We start from the raw sequence: 27,978 nt of genomic DNA, 5'->3' as shown, positions 1-27,978 counted from the left end.
ACACAAGAAGTGCAGATGGCTAAGGATTCTTGTCTAAACTGTAAGTGTACCTGTAAACCTGAAAAGAGCAGTATTCCAGCACTGTCACATCAGGGCATATCTCATATTATTCTCAATGAAAAGGTCATTAAAGCGACAAGGTTGTGACAGCTTCAATCACTGATACAAGTATGAGTACTTGAGCACACACATACAGAAAAATGCACATGTTGTCCAAAAGAATCCCTACAGACATTCAAATCTATATTTTTATATTCAAAAAGACCTTTGTGTGTGGTTTAAAAACAAACAAAAAAAACTGTAATTTAATACCATTTTACTGCAATTGTCAGTACCTCCAGACTTAACGAAATTAAATTAAACATTTGAAAGAAACAAAAAATTCTGTTTATAAGAACCAGAAAGGTAAATGATAAGCTGAGTCACAACCTTCACTGTGTGGGATGTTGGTGTGAAGGCTTTGCACATCAAGTGTCACCAGATGATTAGATTGTTATGCTGACATTGGTTATTCTGGTATAATGTGTACCGCTCTCGGTGCCTCTGAGAGAGGAAGACTCGCCTTGGTGGAAATGACTTTAAGGAAGGTCTGATTCCGCTGTGTGGTATCTCTTCATTTCATCATTTCATCGACATTTGTATCCAGTACCTATCCTACAAAGGTTTTTGTGCACACAACCACCTCTGCTTTACTTCTGCTCCCACCTCTGCTTACATTCCCATCAGCCTCAGCTGTGTTTATCTTTGTGTTTATGGCTAATTAGCAGATGTTAGTGTCTCAGTCACAGTAATGGTGTCATGGCATTGTCAGTGTATGTTAGCTCGCACGTTAGCGTTCAGCTCGAGGCGCTGCTGTGCCTGAGAACGGCCTCGCAGAGCCACTAGCATGGCTGTAGTCTCACAGTAAATTAACAATTATTTCAACCCTGCAGCTATAGTTTAATACATTCAAGGCCTCAGCCAGGAGTTAAGGCTACTTGTTTTTTATGCACCAACAACTAATTAAGTACATATAAATAATTAAAGCACTTACTCCTAATTTAAATCTTAATTTACTAGAAAGCCTTCAGTGACTTTAAATGTAAGGATTTATCCTGGTGTTGCTGAACCAAGCTGTCTGAACAGTATTGAGTCAAGATGGGGAATCTAATGGCATCAGTGGATTCTCCCTCTTCTCTCCTGTCTCCTCCTGTTTCACTTCATTTCTCTCTCTCATCGCGTCTCCACGTTACCCTAACACTCCTCTGTCTCAGACCCAGAGCACCGGAGCTTCAGTTCTGTGTCTATAACCTTTTGTAATCTATGTAAATCTGTATAACCTTTGCTCAGCCACCCGTGTGTGTGTGTGTGTGTGTGTGTGTGTGTCTGCAAGCACATTTGGCCACTTGAAATCCAAATGTTATGTGGGGGCACTAATGTTTCTCCAGACAATATGGCTGTTATCTTGGTTTTCCTGTCCGACTGACTGTGGGAGTCCTCCGCTCCCACAGGCCTCCATCAACTTGTCCGCCGTGTCTCACACACGCGCCCACTTGTACACACAGTCTGTTGTGACGAAAAAAACTTTGGCAGAAGGTGTTTCAGACACTGAGATCTCCATGGTAACTGGTTGCAGTGTTTTTCTTTGATGTATGTGTTCCATGTTCCCAGAGCCCCAGCAGTTTCCAGAGCCGTGTGCACAAGTGTGTTTGTGTGTGCGTCTGTGAAGAGAACAGCAGCCCGAGGATATGGCATAGCTTTCAGAGAAAGAAAACACCAGGGAGTGTCAGGGAAATGCAGCCACAGAACGACTCAGTTAGATGGAAAGTAGTCACGAGAAAGATGGTGTGATTAGAGCCTTTGGTTTGCCTCCCTTCAGTGTCCGGGCCAGTGCAGTAAAGATTAATTTTTAATGAAAACAAGACCAAAACTGTGTTGTTGTGAGATGTCCTAGTATAAAATATTTTACAGACCACGGTATAAGACATCTTAATGTGTCTGGGTTCTCGGTGCTTAATGTGTGTTGTTCGCCACGGTTAAAGTTGTACAGATACCCATAGTGCCCGGAGGATGACTTCTCATGACTCAGTCAGAGTTGGTCCATTAAGTGCTATTGAAATATGCCAAGAGATGAAAGTCTCTAAAGGCTCACTGCTCATACTCCAACTGAGGAAACAGATGATAGGAGATGCTTTGAACTATGGGACTGAATTAAAAACAACAAAAACAACAAAAAATACAAAAAAATTCCCCCAAAAAATAATGTCAGACTCATAAGATTTTATTTTACCATCTCAGCATCTATTCATACATATAAACCAGTGGAAGCAACTTTTTTTTCAATGAAAATTATTTTATGTTTGATACATTTTTGATAAAAACCCAATTAAAGACTGAACTACACATTTAATCTCAAATACAACTCCAGTAGGTTGTCACGGTGGCCTAGTTGTCTAAGACGCTTACCACTTAACTGCAACGAATCCAGCTGGAGACCTTTAGTGCATGTCATCCGCGCCCTCTCCCTAATTTCCCGTTTCCAGCCTCTTGACTGTACACTAATAAAAGAAACAAACTACCAAAGAATATTTTAAAAAAAAAAGAAAAAGGAAAGACTGCCACTAAGGTTACCTGACTTGTTGGCAAGTTTGAAGAAAAGTGATGTAATTGAAGTTCAAATTAACACTTTGTTTTAAAAAAAAGTGGATTTAGTAAGTTGGCGTCCTTAAAGCAGAACAAATCAATTAAGCTGTTATTTAATCCAAATTCTACCAGATGAATCAGATGGAATCTTCTGAATTGCAGTTGAACACAAAACCTTCTCTGCTAAAACTCATTCAATCGTATACCGTTCCTTTGCAGCTTGCTAGCTTCTATTCAGCTTTGAATTTAAACTAATGCCAGTGCATTTCTGTACAAATTCCTGAAGAACAAACATCGAAACAGCGAGCCACGCTGCATTTAGCCTCCGTTTAGCATTGTACGGTCAGCTAGCCAATGTCATTAGCTCAGTTATCCTCTCCTCTCACCCATCAGAGATTGTGCGAACATCCGAGTTCACTAACGCTTGTTGTGTGTGAGTAAACACAATGATTGGTTTATTAAGTTGGATCTACTTTTTTTTTTTTTTTTTAATTTTTATCAGAAAAAAATATAATATACCAACAACTACACTACTTTTCAATTTCTTTTTGATAAAGTCTGTTCAATTTTCAAATAATAATGCTGAGTAAAAGTAGTTTTTAAAGTCATTTTAAAAAAAAGTTATTTAGCTCCTAATCACACTCTTTGGGTGAACGTTTACCGAGTTGGAGCTTCAGTAATTAAGTGTTCATGTGATAAATAATGCAGTGCAGTATTGAATCTTTCTCTGTTCATCTTCTCCCATTCATTCTCTTTGTCTTCTGGTCTTTAGTCTTTCTTTTCTTTAGTCTTTCTTTTCTAAGCCTCGTCCCTTCACTCTCTGTTTTATAAGCCTTCTCATGATACCTGTCAAATAATGATTTGTGTTTCTTACACACGGTGACAGAGGACATTTCTTAGACGTCTCAATATCTTCCCAGCATGTCATGGGACTCTGCTCCTCGCTACCTCCCTGCAATGCTTTAATTACTTTATCCCTCGTTTCCCTCATCCCTTTCTCCTTCACTCCATCGCCCCAAGCTGCTCCTCATTCCTTTTAATTAATCCACACAGATTTAGACACCTTCACCCTGCTGTGAATGCACACACACATACATACACACACACACACACACACTTCACAATCCCCAGTAGACAATAACACCTTTTAGTGATCTTGCTTCACTTTGAAAGTTTCTCTCTGGAGACGGAAAACCCAGGTCTTATTGTTTGATATTGGGTATTGTTTTTTGATGTCTGTGTGTTTATGTTTGTGTGTGTGTGTGTGTGTGTGTGTGTGTGTGTGTGTGTGTGTGTGTGTGTGTGTGTGTGCTCGTGCAGGGCTCCAATGGAAGCATGCAGCTCATGGAGACAGAGTTCTCCAAAACTCTGGGAGAGATGGTGGCCCTTCATCTGCATCACCAGAAGAGCATCCCAGCATTCCTCTCTGCCGTGACCCTCGACCTCTTCAGCAGACAAACCACTATCTGAAGTAATCTTACACCATCTCAGACACAGGGCTGTAAAATCTAAGATCGGGATTAGTTTGGATTTTAAATTTCTATAATTTTTGGCTCTCATCCTTGCTTTTTTGTGACTCATAAGATATTCACAAAGCGTTTGAAATGTCTCAGCATTTCTCAACAGCTCTGACATATGAACAGTGCAGTCAGTGTTGTGTTGTGGAGGATGAATACCTTCTTCGGTGGAATACTTCCATTTTGCATTCAAAAGGCTAAGAAAGCAACTTGGTATCCCTATTTGTACGCTGAATATTTCATCAATGAATCTTTAAAAAAAAAACATTTTTTTCTTAACAGGGCAAAGTTTCCATGAAAATTACTCACAAAAGCCACTGATATTTGGATGTGGAGCATGTTTTTTTAGTGGGAGTTTAACATACACTCTCCACCAGGTGTACTACACACTCTGTGGAGCAGAAAAAACATTTGTGTGGTTCTCTGGATCTGCAGTCCATGTGTTTTGCTTGGCCGAAAACAAGGCTGAATCTTTGTTGACTCTTTTTATTCTGCCTTTTGTGTCCTCTAATAAAAGATTTCGCACATGTTTTGTGGCTAAAACTAGTCTAAGCCAATCCAAAGACTATATTAAAGAAATCCGTTTGAATACAGGATCAGTGGATTCTGATACCATTTTTGTTAATTTTTCTCATTCATGTCTTAGGATATATCAAAATTGGAAGTTAGAGGCAGTAGTAAGGAAGTAAGTCAAACATTTTAGAGGAAAATACAGAGATACGAGCCAACCTTGACTTCCTCAACCACATTCAAAATTCACACTACCTGCTTGAATTTTGGAAAATATTTTATCTGTAGTAGTCTCACCAAATTTCAAAGTTCACAGTGTGTAAGTGCAACAGGCGTTGCCATGTACTCAGACGGATAGTGTTTGTCTATTGCTATTGTTTGTCTAGTCTGTTTTTGTTCTCTTTAAAGCACAATGGAGAAAAATGAACAAGTAACCATCACACAAAACCATTTCAGAAGTAATTTGTGGAATAATTTTGAGCATCGTAGATGGAAAAATCACAAGGATGATAAGGCTTTTTGCTGCTTTTCAAAAAAGCAATTGCTTTACAGTGAGAAAGAGAGAAAGACAGGACACAGGGGCAGAGAGAGGGGGGAGTATGACATGCAACAAAGGCCCTCCAGTCGGGAATCGAACCGTGGCCGGGTGTGGTTATGTGGTTTGCGCCCTAACCATTAGGCCACTGGATGCCCCAGTTTGCATTTTTAAACCTTGATTTTTTAAATTTTTTTTTTTTTATGGAAAAAGTGACATCCCTATCAGAGAATCTTGTTTTTTTTTTTTTTTTTAATCGCAGGGTTTTATACAGTATACACTTTTTTTTCCCCCACTGCTCATCTGTTAATAAATGTTAACTGGCAGTGGTGTGTCATGAAGTAGGAACAGGAAAGAAAGCAGATATATGTGTAAAACACCAGGGATGCTTTAATGCTTGAAATTTAAACATTTGTTGAAAGTCTTTGAAATTCACTGAAAATGCATTTATAGCACAGAAATAAGTCTTTGGATATGAATTTTATTTTGAAGAACTCTGAATTATTCCTGTTTTGAGTTTAGTTAATGGTCGTGCCTGTGTGTATTTGCATGAGTACAAACATGAGACAAGTCAAGGGAAATTTCTTGGCAGCAATAAAGAGCAATGGGAGAAATAAACATGGGGTGATGAGGGAAGCAAGGGAGCAATCCAGTAAAACTGAGAAACGAAAGGAAGTGAACCGAGAATAAAGTCACTAGTCACAGCAACAATAGAAGAACTCCAGCTGGTGCAGCCATATGTCTCATGAGAAAAACTCTCCTGTACAGTACATGCCACATACTGTCCTTGTTTTTTTTTCTTCTTCTTTTTTTCTCTTTTTTTCTGCACACCTGGCAGCTCTCACCTAGAGGTCATAACTTACAGGGTTTCACATAAGCTGTGCAAAAATATACAGTAGTGTCGCATAAAGTGTGCTCCTTCAGCAGTGTGAGATACACTTTGGCTTTATAATCCCCATCCCATAAATTTACTGTATCCTCTTTTCCTGTTTTTAAAGTGGGAATGCAAATGGTAATCAATAAAGCATATGTCCGACTGTGACTGTTGAAAAACCGACTTGACTTCAATGAATATTAATTTTGCAACATTTAACTGTAGTAACTGACCCACTGTACCTCCAAACATGGCGGGACCATATCCCGGCTGGCGAGAAACTGGAAGATTTAATGAGCCAAATAAGTTGTCAATTCTCACCGCCTTGTTCTTGCATGCCCCTGTGATCATGGCTGCTGTGTTGTCAGCTGTAAAAGCGCCGGTAAGCTCTCCAAAGGCTGTTAGTCCCAGGTGAGCAGGCAAGCTAAACACAATTCATAGATCTCTGTGGAACATAGATCTCTGTGTCTTTATGAAAGAACATGGTGATCTGGGGTCTCCCGGAAGAGGATTTTACAGGTAAGCGACTGGTGGCCGGGTCTGTATCCATGGGCCTGATCGGCGTCGGACCAAAGGAGGTAACTCTGTTGACGCAGTGGGGGCGCTGATGCAGAGGGCCTCAGCAAAAAAAAAAAAAAAAAGTCTGGTCCTCCGGCAAAAAAGTTCAATCTAGCTCAGCTTTGCCCACAATGCAACACAACGTCATCCGGCAAAGCACTGCTTTGGCCAATCACAAATGTGCAAATGTACATTCCTGGTAGATTGAATGTATGAACATGAACGCCGTATTTCTGAAGTTTATCTGTCGATTGTGGCTATGAAAGATAAATAATTGCTGCTGTGATTGCCTTCCAGAGTATGAAAAGTGTTCATGTTTTTATAAACCACTCTGAAGTCTTTCGATTTCTGATTTGCCTTCAGATTATTGCGTCTGTTAACCAAACTGGACTTTGTGGATCGCATTTTATTGTCCCACCAATACCTGGAGCAACACGCCCCCACCAATGCGGCCCTGTCAATTTTTTTTTTTTTTTTTTTTATAAACACAGCGCTGTTTTCTGTCTCTTTGCTGATTAAAAGTGTGATTCAGAGATCTCTATCTGCCCAGACTAGGATACCAAGGGTTCCATGGGAGCAGAACGTGTAGGCTAGTGTCTGGTGTCTGGGCCTGTGCGCTGGTCAGGATCAACCGGAAAAAGTAGCATGGGGCAAACGCCCACAAAGCTGCACATGTGCGTAACTCTAGTGGATTGCCAGTTGGATGGCAGGGCACCTTTATGTTGAGCCCTAGCCTCAAAAACCGTCTCTTAGATATGGAATGTCACCTCTTTTTCTCCACTGTTACTAACTACATATAGCTGGGCCACCTCAACACACAGCTGCTGCTCTGTAACCAAATTTTTTAGATAGAGTCTTTCTTTTGGACTCTTCTGGAGTCGCCAAGGGTGAAAGTGGCTGGAGGACGGACAAGTACAGAACACTCTTGTTGTCTGTACTGGTGGCAACCCAATAACGTTCTGGCGGATACCAGGGCTGAAGGAAGCTGTCCAACTGAAGAGGGTGGTTTTTTTGGTCTCAGTTAGCCCACGGGGCTCCTGAGAAGACAAGTATCATGATGCCAGAAAAGCAGAGGCTGCTGCTGTTACCGAAGTGAAAACTCAGATGTAAGAAGAGTTCCAAGAGGTCATGGAGTGGGACAGTGAGACGTTCAGTCAGGGGAGACGTTGGCAGACGTTGGCAAGCCATTCTGACCTCCTTGAGAGTAACTTCTGAATCTGTCCAGCACACCCTCTGTAGAGGAAGCAAATTATTCTTTTTATTTTTATTCTTCTTTTTAGTTTTATTCTTCTTTAACCCAGCAAGACCATCAGGACTCCACTGTGTGTTATTGTGCTCACACAATGGCCACTTACTGCAGGCAGAAAGAGGCTGTGTTTAAATTGACTTTCATTTTCTAACATTTTTTGCTTGTACTCAATTTTAACCCATGGTTAGCTCCAGCACCGTCACCAGTGAGAATTAACTGACGCACGAGTAATGAAATAAAAAGATTTTCTGTACATGATGAAGAGTGTTTGTTAGTTCCACAACGGGTTATACATGCAATGTTACAGTCTGGAAATATGTCTATTGATAACAGAAAAGAAGCAACTCTATGGCGATCCTCTTGATATGCTTCTGTTGTTGTAATGTTATACATGTGAGTTCGGCCTATAGAGAAAAAGTAGTAAGACTTTTTACATTCAGTTTTCATCCATGTTATTTCCATTTTTGTCTTTCACAACCTATTAAACCCCTATTTTCTTTCTGCCCCTCATCCTCTCTGCTCTCCCCTGCTTCTTTCCACTCTTTTATTCATTCCTTTATCTTTATTTCATCAGCCCATCATCTCTCAGTCGAAAACAATTAGTACACCCCCTGATATCTCATTAACTATAAATGAGGTGGTAGAGTGAGGTTGAAAATGCCAAAGCTAAGCCTCATAACTCTACAGCATACATCAGATTTCACACATTCAAAAACACACCAATCCTCATCAAGCAGTGAACAATCCAGTTTGAAAGGTGTGTCTTAAAAATATGCAGCAGAAATCATTTCAAGGCAGCACTAAATCTTTAAAAGCAATTCTCATGCATGTTTAATTTATTAAAGTATAGGAGTGGCATTTCAACTTCATTTTTCAGCTTTTGCTTTCACCACAGAGAAATATTAGTAATTGAGGCCTGCTGAGAAAAGACATCCCCACTACAGAGGACAGTCACAGCAGGAAACTAGAGGGGCTTATGGGACAGCAAGAGAGGAGGGAAGAGGACCTGTCACTTTTTTCTTTCATCTCTCATCCCTGTTTTCTTCATGTTTCTACCTTCCTCACTAAACTCTCCACCTGCCTGTTTCCACTTGAACGGGAAGCTCAGTATCGTTTTCTCTGATGTGAGTCTTACTCCCATGTCTTCCTCCAGTCTCCTGCTCTCTCCTTCTCTAAAGTCCCAACGGAGAGACAGAGCAGCTGTCATGCTTTAGTTCAGATTTAAGGTTTTTTTTTTTTTTTTTTTTATCCCTTGGGTTCCCCTTAGAGCAGAAGCAGCTGATAACTGTACTCACTGAGAAAGGTATGTGTAACAGAAGTGTATGAAGGCATTCATGTGCACATACAGTAATGGTGGCACTGTAGTGAAAACTCTTTGCTATATGACCTGTTTTTTTGCAAATCTGTTATCTTCTTTCTTATCCCTTAAATCATCTCATGACCTCTCAGATGTATCCCAGGGCCCCTAAGGGTGTCTCAACCCCAAGGTTGGTGAACCACTTGCCTAACCCACTCACTGATGTGACATACACATTGTATATACTTTAAACCTTTGCTTCCATTTTCCGAACTAAATTGATTTTCTACCTTCCAGGCATCCATTGTACTCCAGCATTCCTCAGTTTGCAGTCCAGTAAATTTGCAGACATTGAACTTCACATAGGTAATCCCTTACATTAACACTTTAATGCCGCCTTTGAAAACTTTCTGTAGCCAAGATTTAATATGTTAGTAAGTAAATGTTAAAAGTAAATACAAATTACAACAAGCAACACATATAATGTAGATACTTATTGTTTTTTTTATTTTTTTGAATAAACTAAGATGCTGTTCCGCGGCCAACACTGAAATGTCAGTTTTCAGTGTTAGTGTGCTTGGATGCACCAATAGGCAGAGTTTTCAAAACACTCTGTGTCCCTACCTTACGACAATAACATAACTCCTAACTGACGAAACCTAAAGGTAAGGAACTGTTGGTTGTGATGGATTACCAAACTCAACCACATTTCGAGTTTCTGCAAGTCGATTTTCATGCTTTCCTGGCATGGAATGATATCAGAGTTTCCCTGGAAGCTGGGAAATCTTGTTGGACTTGTCTCGTTTTTCTTCAAATAAAATATACTTGAGAAAATATTAAGAAAGATGTTATAGTGTTAAAGCAGCACACTTTTTGCTTAATATTGAGATTGGTTGTTTATGAGCCAAAACATGCTAAAGCCACAGTAATGTCCTTTAAAAAGGACAAAACGAGCACTTTTATATCTTATACATTTTAAGATTTATTCATTTGAAATTTTGGATATTTTCGGCCATTAACAGGGACTACCTCATTATCATTCTCTGGCATAACAATTGGCCAAGTCTAATGGTGCAATAATGCACTCAGAATTGGTGCCAGACCAAGAGAGCAAATTTGGATGGAGCTGTAACAGGGCAAAATTTATATCTCTGATGATGGACCTCGAAAGAGCAGCTTCAATAACACACACTATCCATTCATTATTATATTTTGGAGCTGTTGCAGTGCTTAACGTCTGGCAAGTGTAATTCTCAACAGCCACTAATCCTCACCCTCATACAGTATATATGGCTGTTCAGAGGGCCGTTGGAAATGTGCAGGTAGGCAGGCAGGTCTCCAGACGGACTCCAAATATGGCTGCCAGGGCAGGAGAGTGACAGTTTCGCTAATTAGAGCACTTTTAATTTACACTGCCTTGATCTCTCGTCTTAGCCTCCTTCAGTCTGGGGGTGTGTGTGTGTGTGTGTGTGTGTGTGTGTGTGTGTGTGTGTGTGTGTGTGTGTGTGTGTGTGTGTGTGTGTGTGTGTGTGTGTGTGTGTGTGTGTATTTTGAGCTAGTTCAGTGTCACCTTGTGTGGTAATTTAGAAAGGCGAGATAGTTTGAAGAAGGCTAAATGACAAAATATTTGTCTCTCCTCTACATCTCTTTCTCTGCTAATTCATTTGTCTTTTTAGGCATCATTTTCTGGATGGCTCACATTCTGTCCCTTGTCTTTCTGCATTTTTTTTCACACACAGACCTCTTGCACTCTCTTAATGAAAGCAGTGTTTTCAATAATCTCCAGCTCTCCGGCACTAGTTGTTCAGCTGGTTACCTTGTTTTGAAGCTAAATCTAATGAATTAATCTAAACCCGTCTTGTGTTTAAAAAGAATTTAGACTGGAAATGTTACTGCTCTGTAACGAGATCTCCTGGATGATTGGCCTCATAAGATATTTAAACAGGAGCAGGTTAGAGATGTTCCTCCAGTCAAAGAGAAGATGGCCAGTGTAACCGCTGACCTACTAACTCATAAGTCGTGTTGTTCGCCTCTCAGCCAGCCTCGACCTTTCCACAGTGTTCTCTCACTTACACTGTACATTATTAATGCTGCTTGGCCTATCATTTGTGTGTGTCTGTGTGTGTGTGTGTGTGTGTGTGTGTGTGTGTGTAAGTTGCAGTGAGAAGCAAGGCCCTCCCTTTAGCGGGTTGATTTTAATATCTATTAATACACTGGTGAGAATGTTTCCCATTATTACTCTTATCATCATGCTCTATCAAGCCGCCTCCTTCTACAGGCTGGCCCACATTAGGCCACGATCTTTGAGAGAGACAGCGAGTCTAATTCCCATTTTTAAAAGAAGGTTATTTCACAAAGACGACCCCCAGGGCTCTGAAAGAAATCAAAACTCTGAAAATGAGCAAAGAACCCTGTCTTTCTTTTCTCTTTTATCTTCCTTAGCCCCTTATTCTTAATTCCGTTTCCTGCTCCTTTCTATTTTTTCTTCTTTCTGTCCTCATATCTCTGCTGCCCTCCATCCCTGCCGTAGGCGTCACTGTAAATGCCATGTGGAGAATGAAGGAGGGGGTTATTGGTTGTGCCTAGGGAGGCCTCTTTTTGTGCTCTGGCAGGCGTCAGTGTGGACAGCTATAGAGTGACGGGGGAAGATGGGCAGCACACATACATAAAAAGATATTTTGGTCACTGCAGTGCTGGCTGTGACAAGCCTGACAACTACTTGTGTTCCAAGTAGTCGTCAGGAAAAGCTGGAGGCTCCTTCTTTTGCTCTCCACAACACTGCTTTGATAAGACCACATCTAGAAAGGGCAGCTTTCAACTGCAGTGCTTCAAAACTCGACTTAATGTAGGTTCTCCTGCAGCAGCAGTAATACCAAAAGTTGTTTGGCTGCCCTTTTCAACTGCCGCACCGGGTACAGGACTGAAGTCTTTCATTCTGCTGTCCAGGAGTGCTCTTTAATAAGCCGCCCCGCCTCAGCATTGCATTATGTGCATTTCTGTAAATATCATATACTTTTAAAAGTTCAACAACAAAGATCAGATCTCAAAGTTTTAAATTAAATTCTTTTAATGTCTCCGTATAAAAAGTCTTTCTCGCTTTCCCTGCATCTATTAATGTCTAAGTTTGCACAAAAACCAGAGTGCCTGCAACTACACAGCGTCCTGTCTGTCTGTCTATCTGTGTGAGTTTGAGATTGAGCGAGAGATCTGAGGTGTCACAAAGGGAGCAAAATGAGACTGTGGAGACAGATGATGTAACCATGGAGACATACAAAACTCAATTGCCGTGGGTTAAAATCACACAGGACAGATAGGAGATGGAAGGATAATGAAAAGATCCTGTTCGGACATATTCTCTTCACACCGTCTTGATAGAAGCCGCTCACTGTCAGGCCCCTAAGCATAGACTGTATATTGTACCGCAGCAGTTTAAAGATAAGGAGTAATGAACCTCGCCAGTGCTGTACTGAAGTTGCAATTTTCAGTCAGTCAGTTAGTGATGGAATTGGATAGTGCTCCTGCACATGAATTGCACTGCCGTTATGAATTTAAGGGTTATTCCACCTGGAAAGATAAGCCCCTAATCCAGGCTTATTGTACTGTAGTTCTGTGTGCACTTGACTGTGCCGCAAAAGAGAGTGTACAAAATCTCTACACCGTAATAAATCTTATTAGAAAATCAACATTGGAGTTAACGAGTTAATGAAATTCCCGTTTTTAGAGCAGTTGAAGAGTTGCTTGCTCCTCTAGTGAGTGACAAGAATTTTCATAAATGAAAAGACGTTGTGAGAAACATGCTTATTTGCTTTCTTGATGCCAGATGAGAAAATTTAATACCACCCCAATGTCGGCATCTTAAAGGTGCACTAAGGAGCAGTGTTCTTTACAAGCAGGTCCCCATTCTGTCTGTACTGAGCATTTGCATGAGTAAGCATATGCACGTGCACAAAGTCATACCCAGTCCTGCACTCGGTGTATTCGGATCCTGCACAAAAGTCAAAGTAATAATACAACGATGTAAAAATACTCATACAAGTAAAACTTCTGCATTAGAATTTATACCTGAGTAAAACTGATACATATTTGAAGCGAAAAGTAAATGAACTTTCAAAAGTGAAAGTTTTTCAGAATAGCCCATTTCATAGTGTTATGTATACATTATATATTGCTGGATTATTATTACTGCAGTATTAAGTTGTAATACATTTTACTGCTGCAGCTGCTCGAGGTGGAACTAGTTTTAGTTTCTTTATTAACTGTTGAACAGCTCAGTCAGCAAAAGTCCAATCTTTTAAAGACAATTTTTGCTATAACTTGGTCCTCAACTGGCTCAACCTAACTACTCAAGGACCTCAAATTTGAATTTAAGTACAGTGTCAAAAGTAAGTTGTTTCACCCGGCTTGCACTCTTTATGGTAAGCTGCGCTAGTTGCCTCCCGGCTCTAGCACCTTACTGAACTCAGATGTGAGAGTGGTACCAATCTTCTCATCTAACTGTCATCAAGAAAGCGAATAAATGTATTTTCCTAAATGTCAAACTATACCTTTAAAGATTTTAGGTAATGTCTAGAATGTAAGCAGGTTCCATGAAAGTAGGCATATTCGAGATATTTAGCTGAGAACAGCAATATTTTATTTCAAAATGAACTTTACTTCAAAACTGAAATATAAGACTTCTAGTCCAACTGGGTACTACTTCTCCCAGAATGTAACTTGATTGTGTTTTCATATTGGACTTTACCTGCCTTTTAAACACCTGAATTTTTCAAATTCCACACCCCCAGTTTGTAACCCAGGCTTTGTGCTCACAATACGTAGTTCCCAAGCCCAAACAAGACGGCCAGGTTTTGTCAACGGAGTGATTTTTGCTCCTCTAGAACCACAGAGGACAGTGTACAACTGTTTTCACAGGCTGAGTAGTATTCCTCATGACAAATAAACTCGTCTCGATGTGTAAAATCAGTGGAGTTCCCTTCTAAGTACAGCACAGGAGTACATGTACTTGTCCACCACTGGGTGTGACATAACCAGCCATGTTTATATAAAACAGCCAGCAGTCGGATAAGCAGTTGTGTTGTTGTGAGATTCATTTAGGATTTTCATCCTCCTTTCGTAACCACAGTGTCAGACAATATTATAAAATGTGCATGAAAAGCGAAAGAGTCAAGTTTGCTGCCTTGTGTTGCATTGCTGCTGTGTTTCAGAGTAATGCACTTACCCGCCTCATGCACAATAAAGCTTTTCATTAAATACCTCTGAATGAAATTGGATGGTGTAACGATGTAGAAAATGGCGGTGTGTACATGTGGTTGTGTGTGTGTGTGTGGGGGGGGGCTAAGTTAAGATCCCTTTTTGTAAGTAAAGGTAGCCTAGATTTCAGATTTGCTGATGCTTAAGCTGCTGACAGTTGAAATTCCAACTTCGTCAAACCTTTTGTTTGGCACAAAACATCCGGAAAATGTCGGAGAAGTAGGTTACATCACCGGCGCTGTATCGACAAACACTGTGTAGTTGCTTGTCTCTAATTTTCTTAAATCTGTCAGTGTTATTTTAAACGCTGCATTTTCTTGCCGCTTTCAACACCAAATTTCAAAATGCGTCTCGACTTGCTCGGTGCAGAGATACTCACTCTCAAGATACTCCTCATTAGATGGCTCACTTGGTCCATTCACTTTCTGCTGTCAATTAAAATTCAGCAATGTAAGCACCCTAATTCATTTCACCAAGGACACGCTCCAAATAGGGCCTTTCATTCACTGTGCCAGCACAACACGGCATTACCTCATTTTCCCTTGTTTGAAGTCTTTTTTGAAGCAGTATTTGGACTGAGGGTGCCTTGGTTTTGGCTGTATCCATGTTCATCCAAGTTTTCCCAAAGCAAATTTGGCCCAGATTTACATTTACTCAGACTTCGTTTGGACTGAGACATAAAAATGCTTGGGTTTGCCAAAAAAAAATGTTTTTTTCATGAGTTTTGCATGTATTTATTTAACAGTATCATATTTCACTACAAGCAAAAACTGTTCACAAACATAAGTCAGTCATGGATTAACCAATTTCAGTTATTAATTATTGTGATGTCTTCATGTTGTTGTGTGACGTTATAAAACTACAAATTAGCTACAAGTTATATGTATTAGTAATAAATATTCAACTTTGTATGACACTGTGCAACCACAGTTAACAACATACAGTATCATATAGTGGGAAAGTATTTAAGTACAAACTAACTTTTATGTGTCAGCGTCTGATCAATCATCTTAAAGGGCTGCTTTACCCAAATTACAAAAAAACTAATTTTCTCACCTACCTCCAGTACTATCTTGCCATTCAGACAGTTAAAGTTTAATGTGTCTAGGTTTTGAGATAGCTGTCTCTGAGATTTCTGCCTCCAGTCCAATGCAACAGAGGTGAATGGAATTTTGTTTTATTAAAGGTGATTATTCAAGAGTAACATGGTCTCTTGGCAGGCACAACAGGACACATGCAAAATTATTAGCGATATGTCGGTCAGTCCACTACTTTGGTCCAGATTGAAATATCTCAACAATCACTGGATGGATTGCTATAAAATTTGTACAGATAGATGGACTGCACTTGTTTAGTGCTTGTTTAGTCTAATCCACCAGTCAAAACTCTTTACATTACTTGCCACATTCACCCATTCACACGCATGTTCGGTAAATTGCCCAGGGACATGCAGACTGGAGGAGCCAAACCTCCGACCTTGCGATAATGGATGACCTGCTCTACCTCCTTAGCCACAGCAGCCCCATAAATCCTATTGAATATGATGATCCCCTGACTTTTGCACTTGTGCCACCCGCAGGTCAACATTTTCCACTTATCTGTTGAAATATCTCAACATCTACTGGATGGATAAGCACAACATTTTTTCATGTTTCGCAGTTTCCTAATGACTTTGGTGATCCCCTGACCCCCTCGGGATGATAAGAACTACATTTCTCTTCTAGCACCATCATCTGGTCAAAATTTCGGTTTGTCCAATACTTCTGTTTTTGACCAAACACCTAAGAAACTAATGACATTCCCACCAGTCTCGCCTGTAATTTGCATTTAGCGCTAATTAGCAAATGTTGGCACGCTAACATGCTAAACTAAGATGGTGAACATGGTAAACATTATACCTGCTAAACATCAGCATGGTATTGTCATTGTGAGAATCTAAACATGCTGATGTAAAGCATTTAATTCAAAGCACCCTTTGCCAAAGTACAGCCTCACAGAGCTGCTAGCATGGTTGTAGACTTGTAGTGTTGTTTAAATGTAATTTTTCTACACTGTAAGCACCAAGAAAGATTTTACTATTCACCTTCATTGTAATGGGGAGGAAGCAGAAGGTTGAGAGACAAATATCTCAAAACCTGGACAAATAAAACCAAAACTGTCTGCATGGCAGGATGCCACTTGAGGCTAGGAGAGAAAATATGTTGTTTTTGTAACACGGGTAAATGATTGATTAAATCTCTCCCAGTGGAATGAACCCTGCATGTCTTGGGCTTATTGTCCAGTCATTTGGCAATTTGTTGCTCCCGCAACAGTGTCCCTAATACCCAGAACAATTCATAGTTGTCACCATCAACAATTTTCACCGGAGGTACTTTATTGGAAACTTTTACCAGGGTGTTCACCGGATTGTCCAGAATAACTTCCCAGTTACTCTAGACAATCCAGAGTCTTATGGAAAGAGATGTTTCTGTTGATTTTTTTTTAATGTAATTTTTTAACACTGTGAGCACCCCAGACAAATGTTAGTTCCCCTCCATAGTATTGAGTTAGAAGTAGAAATCTCAGAGACAGGCCACTGGAACTAAGTAAGAAGGTATGTTTTTCTGTGATCTGTGTAAACTGACCCTTTAAGCATTTACTCCATGGATGTATTAAGAGACCTGGATATGGCGGCATCACTAAATCTTGCTGGGAATTTGTCCCAGGGACCACTCACAGTACTGAAAAAATCCTCTGCAGTCTGTAAAACTGTTGACAGGACACCTCCAACTGCAAACAAGATCCATTTTTACTCTTTCTATTATGAAGTTTTAATCCATGGGGGGTTTATACTTTTAAAACGCCCTTAGACCCTAGAAAAGTGAGTTTTATTTTGGTGACATCATCCCAGTGAAAACGCTACGGTGTGGACGGATCCAGCAGGCAAAGCACTAATGCGTATGTGCAGTGGGCCGCACAAAGTGGAAGCAAACCCAGAAGCTAGAGAACTTTTTGGCTAATGTGCCAGGCGAGCAATTTTCATCAAAGCGCCTGGGTGCAATCTTTGAGTCCGGCATCCAGTTCCAATAATACATCCATGATTCAGCCATCTTTGAAATATAATTAAAGTCCTGAGTCTGTTTAAAACTTCTGGCATACATATGGTTTCTCCAGGAAAGGAGACAGTGAAAGAAAGGCTATTTTATTGTGCTCATTTAAATTTTTGACAAGAAAATAAAGAAAGCCTCTGTGAGATCCTGTGGCAGAGCATTTTCTTTCTCTCTCTCTCTCTCTCTCTCTCTCTCGCTCTCTCTCTCTCTCTCTCTCTCTCTCTCTCTCTCTCTCTCACTCTCTCAAGTCATTCACAAGAAGAATATAACACAAGCTTCCACTGAGGATTTCCTCGCAGCATGCTCCATTGTCGTTTCTGTCTGTTGTCAGAAGGACCTCTGTTTATTTCCACTTTTTAGGCGTCGTTTCAAAAACACAGTTTCTCTTCATCAAGCTTCAAAGAATAGCAGCGCTGGTTAGGGTCACTGTCGACTGGACACCTCGACCGTCCGCTTGTTGTTGTCTGATTCTAGACGAGCTCTGCTACTCTCCGCCATATGACAAAATCACGCCATTATTGTTCATAAACAGAACGAAAAAAAACAAAAAAACAGTTTAATACATCGCTACATTGATATTACTGTTACTCAAAGAATGCTCAAGTGAGGCTTAAGAATCAAGCAATTACAAAATTGCAGTCAGGAAAGTATAAGTTAAGAAACAAGGAAATCTTTCGATTTTCAAAGCAATGTTAAAGTTAAAAAGATTAAAGAAAATCGAATGTTTTAAGGCTGTTGTTTAGTTAAAGCCACAATCTGGGACGTGTAATGCAGAAAACACCACGGCTCATCAGTTTCCTTTTGGATCAGAGCTGTTTGCTGCAGAAGCAGAGGAACCATGTCGTAGCTGCTGCAGTAAGAGGGGAGAAAAAACTGCATTTTTTTTTTTTTTAACCACACAATTGAATGTGCATTTGCAGTGCTACAAACAGCTCAGTTGATTTCACTAACCCACGATTATGGCTTTAACTGGGCTTAATGACTTGAGCATTCTGAACTCATTATAGCAGAGAAAAAATATTTTATACAGTGTTTCCATTCACCATTAAACTTTTCATTGTTTGCCAGCTCTGTTGTTTCTGTTGTGTTGTTTTCAGTATCGTTTCAGGGTTGGAGTCAATTCTGTTTCAATTCAGAAAGCGAAGTGGGTGCGATTCAGTCAGTCAAGCATTTGTTATTTGGATTTGTCAGTACCGTGAATACTACAAGCTCGTTAAATACAAAAACGACTCAATTGAAATGGTCTTGACTCCATCCCTCATTTACTGTCTTCTTAAATGAGTTGTTGTTGCACAGTTCTGTATATAATAAACAGTATTTTTCTCAATACATTTTTGTCCTCTTTTCAGCCTCCATTATTTAGATCCTGCAGATATTACAGATATACATGTAGTCTTTTTCACCACACTAGTGATACTAATCACATTACTATAACACTTTTTATATCTAGAACGTTTTCAGTTGAAAACCTTTGATAAGGCAGAACCCCATTTCTATTACTTCACTAGCTGTCTGCAGTGGCAATTTTGGCCTTTTTATAGACAACATTTGGTTCAATTGGTGACACAAAATGGCGTGAGGAAAGTTGTCCATGAAGAATCTGCCCGCAGTGGGAAAAATTTTGGTCAGATTTTTTTTTTTTTTGTGTTTTTTTTTTTTTTTTTAGGAAGCCAAATATTCCTTATTTATCTCCAATACTGAAACACAAGTGGCCATCTGATGAAAGTTTTCCATCAGACAGATGAAGACACTGTTTGAATACAGCTCATAGATCAGAAACAGAAAAACCAGCTGTTAAACAGTATTAATTTCTCATAGAATACATTCATCTGTGTATGGTTGTGGCTGTGTGTGCATGAGTACAGTATGTGTGTGTATACATGTGCTAAAGTGTAGCAGTTGTAAGGGTGATGGTGGGTAAATAGTTCAGGCCAGGTCAGGGGCTATAAGGGTCAATTTTACTACCACAGTACTTTGGTCTTAGAAATGATTGGAGGATAGAAGGGGAGCAGTGAGCCAATGGTGGTGGATCGTTTTGTGCAAATTATTGTTTGGCACACTGATGTGTATTGATGTGAAGGAGAAGAGGTCTGTAAATAGTAGTATTTAAAATCATTTCAAATACTTCTTTGTGATTTATCAAGTTGGCACAATGGCACCACAGTGGAACCAGAGGAATCCAAAAAGTAAAAACTTGGGGTGATGGGAAGAGAGCAAAAAAAAAAAAAAAAAAAATTGTTGATAAAACACAGTGGAGCTACAGTGCATCGGGAAGGAAGCTGAGAGTTTTAGGTCTTTTCCTAAGAGTCCTTTTTGTGATTTTTGAACAGTGCAGATATGTTTCCCCCTGTGGGAATTGAAGACATTCATTTGAAGATTAGAATTTTTAGTTCGATCTCAAAATCAAAAACGTATCATTGTAAGTGAGCGGGTAGGTAACTAACTCGGGATTCTGGTTTCGGAAAAGTCTGAAAGATTTCAAAACCATGTTGTACAAACAAAACAGTCACCTCTGTTGCAAATATAGAACTTATCTCTCTCATCTGTACAGCGTTCCCTCTTTAGGAGGTTGAGGAGCAGGTGTAGCAGGGGTTCACCAAGAGAAAAGACGGGTTTGTTTTTTGCTCAGCAGAGAGCACATTCCTCTTGGTAGAAAAGAAGAACTCAAATGTCTCGTCCATCATACTGTTTGTCTCTGTTGGTGTGCACTTCTCGGCTGAGAGATTCAAAACAGTCAAAACACAGTCACACGACAGAGCCATGCCATATTCAAATAATAGAATATTAATGATGATGATCATAGGAATAATAAGAAGACCAGTAATGATAATAAGAACAATTAATAGTAGTAACAACATATCATTCTAGGTTTTTCAAATTTCGTATATAAAAACAGTGGCGAGGAGACGTTGGTTACGCAGTAGGGCTCTACTATCCCCTTGGTTGATTTGGCACATTATACTCTCTCTCTGGTGAGAGCTACCTACTCAGTCTCAGCACAGTTGAATATTTCTGTTGCTTGGCGACCCATCCAGAATTTCTCATTTCGATGCTTTAAATCTTCCAGATCTGGCAAATCTTTCAAAAATGCCCGCTCTCGCGGCAGTATCGCAGTACACGATGCAAAAACGACCTCCCCGGCAATGCAAAATCTTGAGCAATCCACTGACATAATGAGAATTGGTTAGGTTAATCTGCAAAGGTCAGGATGGATGAATGTCGGTCCCAAGGCAGGTCAAAAGTGTAGCCGGGCTGTTCAGGATGGGTTGCCCGGCAACATTTAAGGTTTCTGTTCTTAATGTTGATTCTTTTTTTTTTCTTCTTCTTCATTCAAAACTTAGTACAAATAGCTACATCAGTCTGAGCTATAATTTTCATTACATTACAAAAGTAACTCAGTCTCTCTATAAGTTATGATTTTTGTCGTTCAATATAATATATTAGTTTGGTCCTCCTTCATGTTCTCAGAAGAAAAGGCTTAGTTTGTGTATGAGCCAGTGTTGTTTGTGCAATTTGATTCTGTAGATCCTGTAAGTTGTGTGTGTTTGCGTGTATTTACAGGTCTTTTTTGTATCAGTCTGTGTATCTGCATCAATATGTTATGGGTGCAGTGCTATTTTTCCATCTTCAAAGTGTTTGGGGTCTCCAGACCCTTGGATCAGGCCTTCTGCTGGGCAGACACGCCCTTCCAGTAGTCCAGTATGTCATGAAGATCCTCATCCTTGGCAAACTGAACTTTTCGCCTCAGCGCATGTCCGGCTGCCACATATCCTTCGTCCTCCATGGACGCCTGCCGGTGCCTCTTACGGTGCAGTTTGAACCTCTCCCACAAGCCCAGGGTCGGAGTGCACAGTAGCCCTTCCTCCTCCTCATCTTCCTCAGGGCTGGAGCAGTAGCTGAGGTTGTGGTACTGTGGTGACAGTGGGTAGTGAGGTGAGAGCTGGGAGTAGGCCAGTTCCCGCTGCTTGGCCTGCCTGCTGAGGGTGAGGGGGTCCAACACGGAGGGCTTACGGCCCCCTGGGTGGTGGTGGAGCTCCTGCAAAATCTGGGGGTGGTGCTGCAGCTCCTGGAGGTGCTGCTGGGAGCCAGGATAGGAGTGGCGGTGTTCATTGTACTGGCGGATTCTCTGGGCTTCTGCTCGTAAGATAGCCGCTGCCGGAGTGACTGTACGGATGGCCTCTCCTCCCCCGCCTCCCCTTTCTCCCCTCTCTCCGGGGGATGTCCTCTCGATATAGCGGGTCTCTGACGAATGGTAACCTCCCTCCGAGCGGAAGGAGCGCGGGCTGCGAGCTGAGCCGGGAGACGAGGAAGTGCTGGGCCTTTTGGAGGTCGTAGGAGCCTCCATACTGTGGTGTCGTTGCAATGAATGATGGTAGCTTCTCCCCCTCTCTTCTCTTCCTCCTCTCCCTCCTTTATACACCGGGGAGAGGAACTCGCCTCCTCTTTCTCCTCTCTCTCCTTGCTCAGAGAGAAGCACCAGCTGTGGCTCTGCAGTTGAAACAGCTCCTCCGCCTGCAGAAGAGGGGGATTTGATCCCCTGTTGAAAGGAAGTCGACTCAGATTTGAGAGCATCTATGCAGTTGTTGATGATCTGGTTAACTTTATCAACTTCTTTAGCAATGGTAGAGATCTCTGCTACAGAGCCCTGGGGATTTGCTTGTGGTGACATCTCCCTTTCTCTCTCTCGTTCTCTCTCCCTCTCTATGCCGGTGCCTCTGACCTCCATGTAGTTAAGTTTAGCAGGCTTGTGCGCTGGTGTTTCTATCACCTCCTGCAGCTTGTATGGATCAATCTCACCACCCTGAGGCAGATAGGGTATTCTGGACAGACTGTCCCCAGCAGCAAGCTTCTGGGAAACAGATCCTCCACTTCCTCCTTCTATATCCCCTTCTCCACCATACTTGAGCTCTATCAGAGTCCTCTGGATCCTGCTCATCTTTCTCTCCTTCTCCTCCATGATCCTCTTCTTCCTAAGGCAGTGGACGACTAGGCCAAGAAAGAGCAGCATGCCAAACAAGCAGCCCAAAATAGTCATAATGTAGTGAGTGGCTGATGACTGATTAGCTATCCTCTCAACCCCTGCCCGGCGGCCAGTGGTGATGGTCAGACAGGTGTGGTTGAAGCGCAGGGAGTTTCGTATAGAGGCCACACAGTATGTGTAGTAGGTGTTAGGTTTTAAGTTCTTGAGCTCAATATCTTCTCTTTGATTTTTCAGATTCTGGATATCTGTGAAGAAGCTGTTGTTATAAAGCACCAGGATGTACATTTTCCTGTACGGATGAGGGATCTGAACTGTTATCACAGCGCTTGAATGTAGCACCTGCTTTAGCGTCATGAGCGGACTGGTGTCAGAGAAAATGGGGCTCAAGCTGATTACGTCATCAGGAGTTGTCCCAGAAGCACAATCGTCCAATCCGCAGGGAGAGGCAGAATCTGGGGACAGGGTGGTGGAATCGATGGCATAGAAAGGTGTCACGCTACTGCCATCGTCTGTGCATACAATACTGAGCACGTGCAGAGCGGTGCGCTGAGTGGGCATGCGGGGGTTCTGGCTCAGGAGGTTGAAGCCAGAGAATCCAACAGGGGAGTCACAAACCATCCTCTCACTGGTCCTGTTGGGGAAGGCAGAGAGCCAGTGCAGGAAACCCAGAAGCTCACATGAACAGTTGAAGGGGTTGGTGTAAAGTTCACAGGTGGTCAGCTTTGAGAGTCCAGAGAACAAACTGCCATCCAACACCTGGATCCTGAGGAAGACACGAAGGGAAAAAGATTTTAGGGGCAAATTGTACCTTCAGATACACTCACATAGTTGAATACGCTATAATTGATCTGTCATATTAAATAGTACTCCACCAATTTAGAATTGCACGCCTAACATCGTCAGCCTCACTCAAAATTTAAAAAGAAAGCATCCAAATTGATGCAGGAAAACCAGAGATGTCCTCTTCTTTATCCCACACATTCTTCTTCCTTGTAAAAAACCTGCATCACCCACAATTTAGATTGCATTTATTCCTTGTTCACCAAAAGTTCAGTCAGAGATTCGGGTGTGTTATGCTAGCACCGGCTAATAATAGCCTCAAACCAAGATGAGGAGCGGGCTACAGAGGTCTGGTAAACTCACTTCTTTCTCACTCCACAACCCAAGATTTTTTAAATTTTCAAAGTTGTTGTCTTGAGCCTCGACACAGACTCAAATGACATCATTTGTGGCGATTGTTCAGACTTCAGACAGCTCCCTCTGTAGCCACAAAAGGCTTTATACGACTTTTTGCACATACACAGTAGTACTCCCAAGACCTGTAAATAGACTTTGGTCTGTAAAATCAGCGTACTTCCTCTTTAAATGAATTTAATTCTCAGTCTTCTTAGACTTCAGTTTATGGTCTTAAACATCTCCCCAAATACTTTTAGAAACGCCCCAGAGAACAGATAAACTTGTTCAATTCAGCTGCTGCTTTTACTATTAGGTAAAGTGATCACTACCAATTACATTACCGATAGTGAGAACAAGACAGTTATTCCCACTGAGAAAAAGAAGGGATCTCAACTCTAATTGAAACAATGGCTTGTTGCACCATTGCATCATTATCTACTGAGAATACTGCCGGTGAGAGTGTTAGTATCTCCGCATGACACCAAGTCTGACATTTAAAATTAATATTTCAGTGTGTTTAAGAAATGTACATGCTGCTACCAAACTGTAGTGCAGATGTTTGCAGTTTGTTTCGTACACCAATGAACCCAGAAAGACAAGTCAGAATGTGAGTAGCCTTTTTGTTCAGTCTTTGCATTGAATTTCCCTTTAACATCAACTAAAAAAATTGTTTAGGGGTGCAAGGATTATAATCAATGATTCATTATATTGTTTAGCCTATAAAATGTCAGAAGACAGTTTCAAAAGGTCATTACAATTTCCCCAAGCCTAGAGTTGCATTTTCAGATTGCTTGTATTTTCCAACTAAAAACCCAAATAAATTAAATTTTCTGTGATTAAAAAAAACAGAAAAGAAGCAAATCCCCACATTTAAAGAGATTTATCCATTCATCCAGTACACATTTTTTTATAAGTGCTGTCAATTTTCTGCTGCCATCTAATTGATTAATAAACCAATCATTTCAGCCCCACAACGGCATTTTTTTCTTTGTCACCAGACACACATGCACAGACTGAGGTCGATACCTGTTCATGGAGAGATCTATATTCTCTATGTTGGGACATTCCCAGAAGGTGTTGGGTGTAACAGTCTCAATGAGATTGGCTTGCAGGTAGAGATACTGCAGCTTGCCCAGGCCTCGAAGCATCCCCTCTGTCAGGTTCCTCAACTTGTTAAAGCCCATCTGGAGAACCTGGGGAGACAAAGACAAGTGGGATTATTCTAATCTCTGAAGAGCCTGTCAGTGCCAGGCATCACTCACTACAAGATGGAAACATACAGAACAAACAGATGACGGTTCAGTACAATTCATGTTTCACATGGTGATCTAAGCCTCTATGCTGTTCTGAATTTACTCAGATCTTTCTAGTTCACATTTTACCTCCTGGCACAGCTCCAGCAGCTGGGGTAGATATGTAAGCATGCCAGCTCATTATGGCCGCGTTTAGCTGAGTTTGGTGAAGCACTTTTGCCTGAATGTTTCTGGAAGCCATAATGAGCAGGTGATGTTGTCTTGTGTTTCTGTCCATCTGTGTGTGTGGTGGTGGAAGAATTTAGATGCCACACTTAATAAATACTAGCAACACCACAGTGTATCAAAAATACTCCCTCTGATTACAACAAGTCCGTTCAAAATGTTCCTTGTATTAGAATATATAAGTATTATCATCAAAATGTACTTAAATATCTCATTATGCGGAATGGCCCCTTGACACTTTTTTGATACCTTTATTAAAAATGTGAATTAAAAAAAAAAATACAATTCCTCTTTTGTGTCAGTTACATACATTATAAATATTGTAATAAATGTTGCTTAAACACAGGCAGCCGTACAGTACCTTTGCCTAAATAAAAAATTCAGTCAAAAATGATCGAAATTATGATTTCATTTAGTAAATATCTCATTAAAGAATATATAGATAAGATTACAAATCTTACCTGGCATTTGATGCTAAACTATTTGACAGTTTTTTACTTGGTGCAACAGACACATTTCGGTAGGTACCAAAAACGTATTGAGGTTTGATAGCCATTGTTAATTATATATTATGTAATTGGGTTATTAGCCTGCTGATGCATCAAGGTGTAAGCAGAAAATTACGCTTAATATAACTACTTTAGATATTCTCAGGGATTTTAATCCATAAGAATGCATCGTATTTTATGATGATCGATTTTTTTTTGTACGCAAATCATTAGCTATACTGTTACATTAACCAATGTTATAATAAATGTAGTGGAGTAAAAAGTAAAATACTTCCCCCAAATTGTAGTGATGTACGGGGGTAAAGTAGTTTAATCGGAACTTCGAAATTGTACTGCACTTAATAAATGTACTTAGTTTAGTTACTTTCCTCTATTGTGTTTATGTGCATTAACAAGTGCATCCATGATCGTATGGATTTGTATGGATGCAAATATGTATGCCCAAGTGTATAAATCTACATTATGTCATCACTCACCTGCAGGTTGAATTGTGCTGAGAACGCTCCATCTTCCACATAGCTGATATCGTTCTTGGTGAGGTTCAGATAGGTGAGGTTGCCAAAGCGACTGAGCGAAGAATAATGGACCGACCGTATCTTGTTCTCGTTCAGCCTCAGATCCACAATGGTGCTGTTGGGAGAAGCGTGAAGGGTGGAGATGTTTGGCCAAGAGGCAAAATAATGTATAGAGAACTTGCTATCAATTTAAGTCCTCTTACCTGTTAATGTGGGCAGGGATGGCCTCATAAGGCGGCTGGTTCATACTGCAGATAGCCAGCCACACAAAGCCCTTCTCCCCTTCGATTAGCCAACAGTCAGCTGTAACCATTGGCAACTGCATTATTGACAGCAGGGTGAGCCAACAGAGGAAGGAGCTGGCTCTGCACAGGACCACTGATGAAGAACCTCCAGTCACGTTATGTCTCTGCCTTCCTGTCCTCTGGGCCATTTGGGATGTTGTCGCAATATCCATTGGAGAAAGCCGTCCAGAGATGCTTGCCATCTAACATTTATTCATGCAGGCTGGCGCCATTTGAAAGGGAATGAGGGCTTGATTATATAGTAATGTCAGTGTACGGTGACTTGGTGCTGCCTCTTTCTTCGGATTTGTGTCTGTTCTGCTTTTGGCGTGGTCACAGCATGGTAAACGTTCCTGTTTCTCCCCAGCCTCTCTTGCAGCCGTACCGTGAATTGAAGTTGTTAAACTCGTGTTAGAAATTAAGGATTTATCAAAGTAGAAATGAGTGCAGGAATGAGATGCATCATTTCTTTGGCAGTGTGTGGGTGTGTGTCTAGGTAAACGTTATCAAGTGTTTAATTAGGGGGTCACATTTGATTTGTTATGTATAAAATGGCAAGTGGAAGTCATCCTGCTGCCAGATTGGCTAGTACTCATGTCTTCTGTGGCCATCTGCATCTCTGATTTGACAAGCACCTCTTTTCTTTCTTCCTCATTGCTCAGTGCTCTGTAATTGGGGTGAGAACTTGTCCCTGGAGGCAGAGAGATGGGAGGAGGGTGTTAGAAAAGAATCACTAATAAAACACAGTGGTTTCTTTGGTGAGATACCAACAGACACACCACTGTTACCATGTCACCAGTACGATGAGATAGAGGTAGTTATTTCTTCTTATATAACAGTATGGCCTGCATACACCCACACACATACAAATTTATGCACAAACACACACATTTCCTTCTTGAAAAGTCCAATTAGTGCACACATTGGTGCGGGTACACAACAAGCACCTGTAAAATCTTTAACTTAGGCACAGCTTGTTGCTGTACACACACACACACACATTGTCTGCCACACCATTAGCCTTGGGGCTTTGATAGGCCTGGGCTAAGAATGGCCATGGCTCTGATACTGTATCTAATTAATTAATCTGCTCTAAATAAAACACTTCCTGGGAAAAACAGCTGATGTCTGATGGAAGAGGACAGACGGAGGGTTGTGGGGAAATGAAAGAGGCTCGCAAAGTGCTGTGGAGTGATGAAGAGGAGGAAGAAGTCGGCGCAAGAAAGCAGTGAGGAAAGATGTTAGGGGGAGAGAAGAGAGATGGCGAGATGGAGCAAAGAGTGAGGCAGAGTGTGAGATGAGGCGGCAAGGAAAGAAAGAGCAGGATTCTGTGAGAAAAAAAGGAGGCTGGGAAGAGAGAGAGAGATGTAGAGTGGCTCTCTGTCTGGGGAATTTGCTAGAATAGTGGCTTTCTCTTCTCTTTGAGAGCCTTTTTCTCAGATGTAAGAGCAACAAACAGGATGTGAGATCACGGAGGTGAAGGAGAAGGAGTGGGAAGGAGCAAAAGGTCCGTCCTTCCTCACAAGCATCTCTT

At 41.0% G+C, this 27,978-nt stretch overlaps 2 protein-coding genes across 3 annotated transcripts in view; one reads left to right on the top strand and one right to left on the bottom strand.

The window, feature by feature from the left end:
- mad1l1 (mitotic arrest deficient 1 like 1) overlaps nucleotides 1-4,735 on the top strand; it is a 54,337-nt gene extending 49,602 nt beyond the window's left edge. For both annotated transcript variants that reach the window (XM_040145380.1, XM_040145381.1), the window contains exon 18: nucleotides 3,943-4,735. In XM_040145380.1, coding sequence (XP_040001314.1) covers nucleotides 3,943-4,092 — 150 coding nt within the window. In that variant the 3' untranslated portion in view covers nucleotides 4,093-4,735. The remainder of the gene's footprint in view (nucleotides 1-3,942) is intronic.
- Nucleotides 4,736-21,159: 16,424 nt separating this feature from the next.
- Nucleotides 21,160-26,647, bottom strand: LOC120799889 (protein ELFN1-like). The gene is made up of 4 exons (XM_040145375.1): nucleotides 26,364-26,647; nucleotides 26,122-26,275; nucleotides 24,685-24,851; nucleotides 21,160-23,245 (listed from the first exon to the last, which is right to left on the bottom strand). The coding sequence occupies exons 1-4, from the start codon at nucleotides 26,645-26,647 to the stop codon at nucleotides 21,160-21,162; spliced, it is 2,691 nt and encodes an 896-aa protein (XP_040001309.1).
- Between the last annotated feature and the right edge of the window lie 1,331 nt (nucleotides 26,648-27,978).

Source organism: Xiphias gladius, chromosome 15 (genome assembly GCF_016859285.1).
Source record: "Xiphias gladius isolate SHS-SW01 ecotype Sanya breed wild chromosome 15, ASM1685928v1, whole genome shotgun sequence".
Lineage (NCBI taxonomy): Eukaryota > Metazoa > Chordata > Actinopteri > Istiophoriformes > Xiphiidae > Xiphias > Xiphias gladius.
The sequence above is the reverse complement of the archived record's forward strand: the minus strand, read 5'-3'. Positions and strand labels throughout refer to the sequence as shown.

Excerpts from the sequence above, each read along its gene's own strand:
- LOC120799889 (XM_040145375.1), bottom strand. The coding sequence starts at position 26,647 with ATGGCAAGCATCTCTGGACGGCTTTCTCCAATGGATATTGCGACAACA. Across the intron at positions 24,852-26,121 it reads CAGCACAATTCAACCTGCAG|GTTCTCCAGATGGGCTTTAA; the intron begins GTGAGTGATGAC and ends TTGTCTCCCCAG. Across the intron at positions 23,246-24,684 it reads ATAGATCTCTCCATGAACAG|GATCCAGGTGTTGGATGGCA; the intron begins GTATCGACCTCA and ends TGTCTTCCTCAG.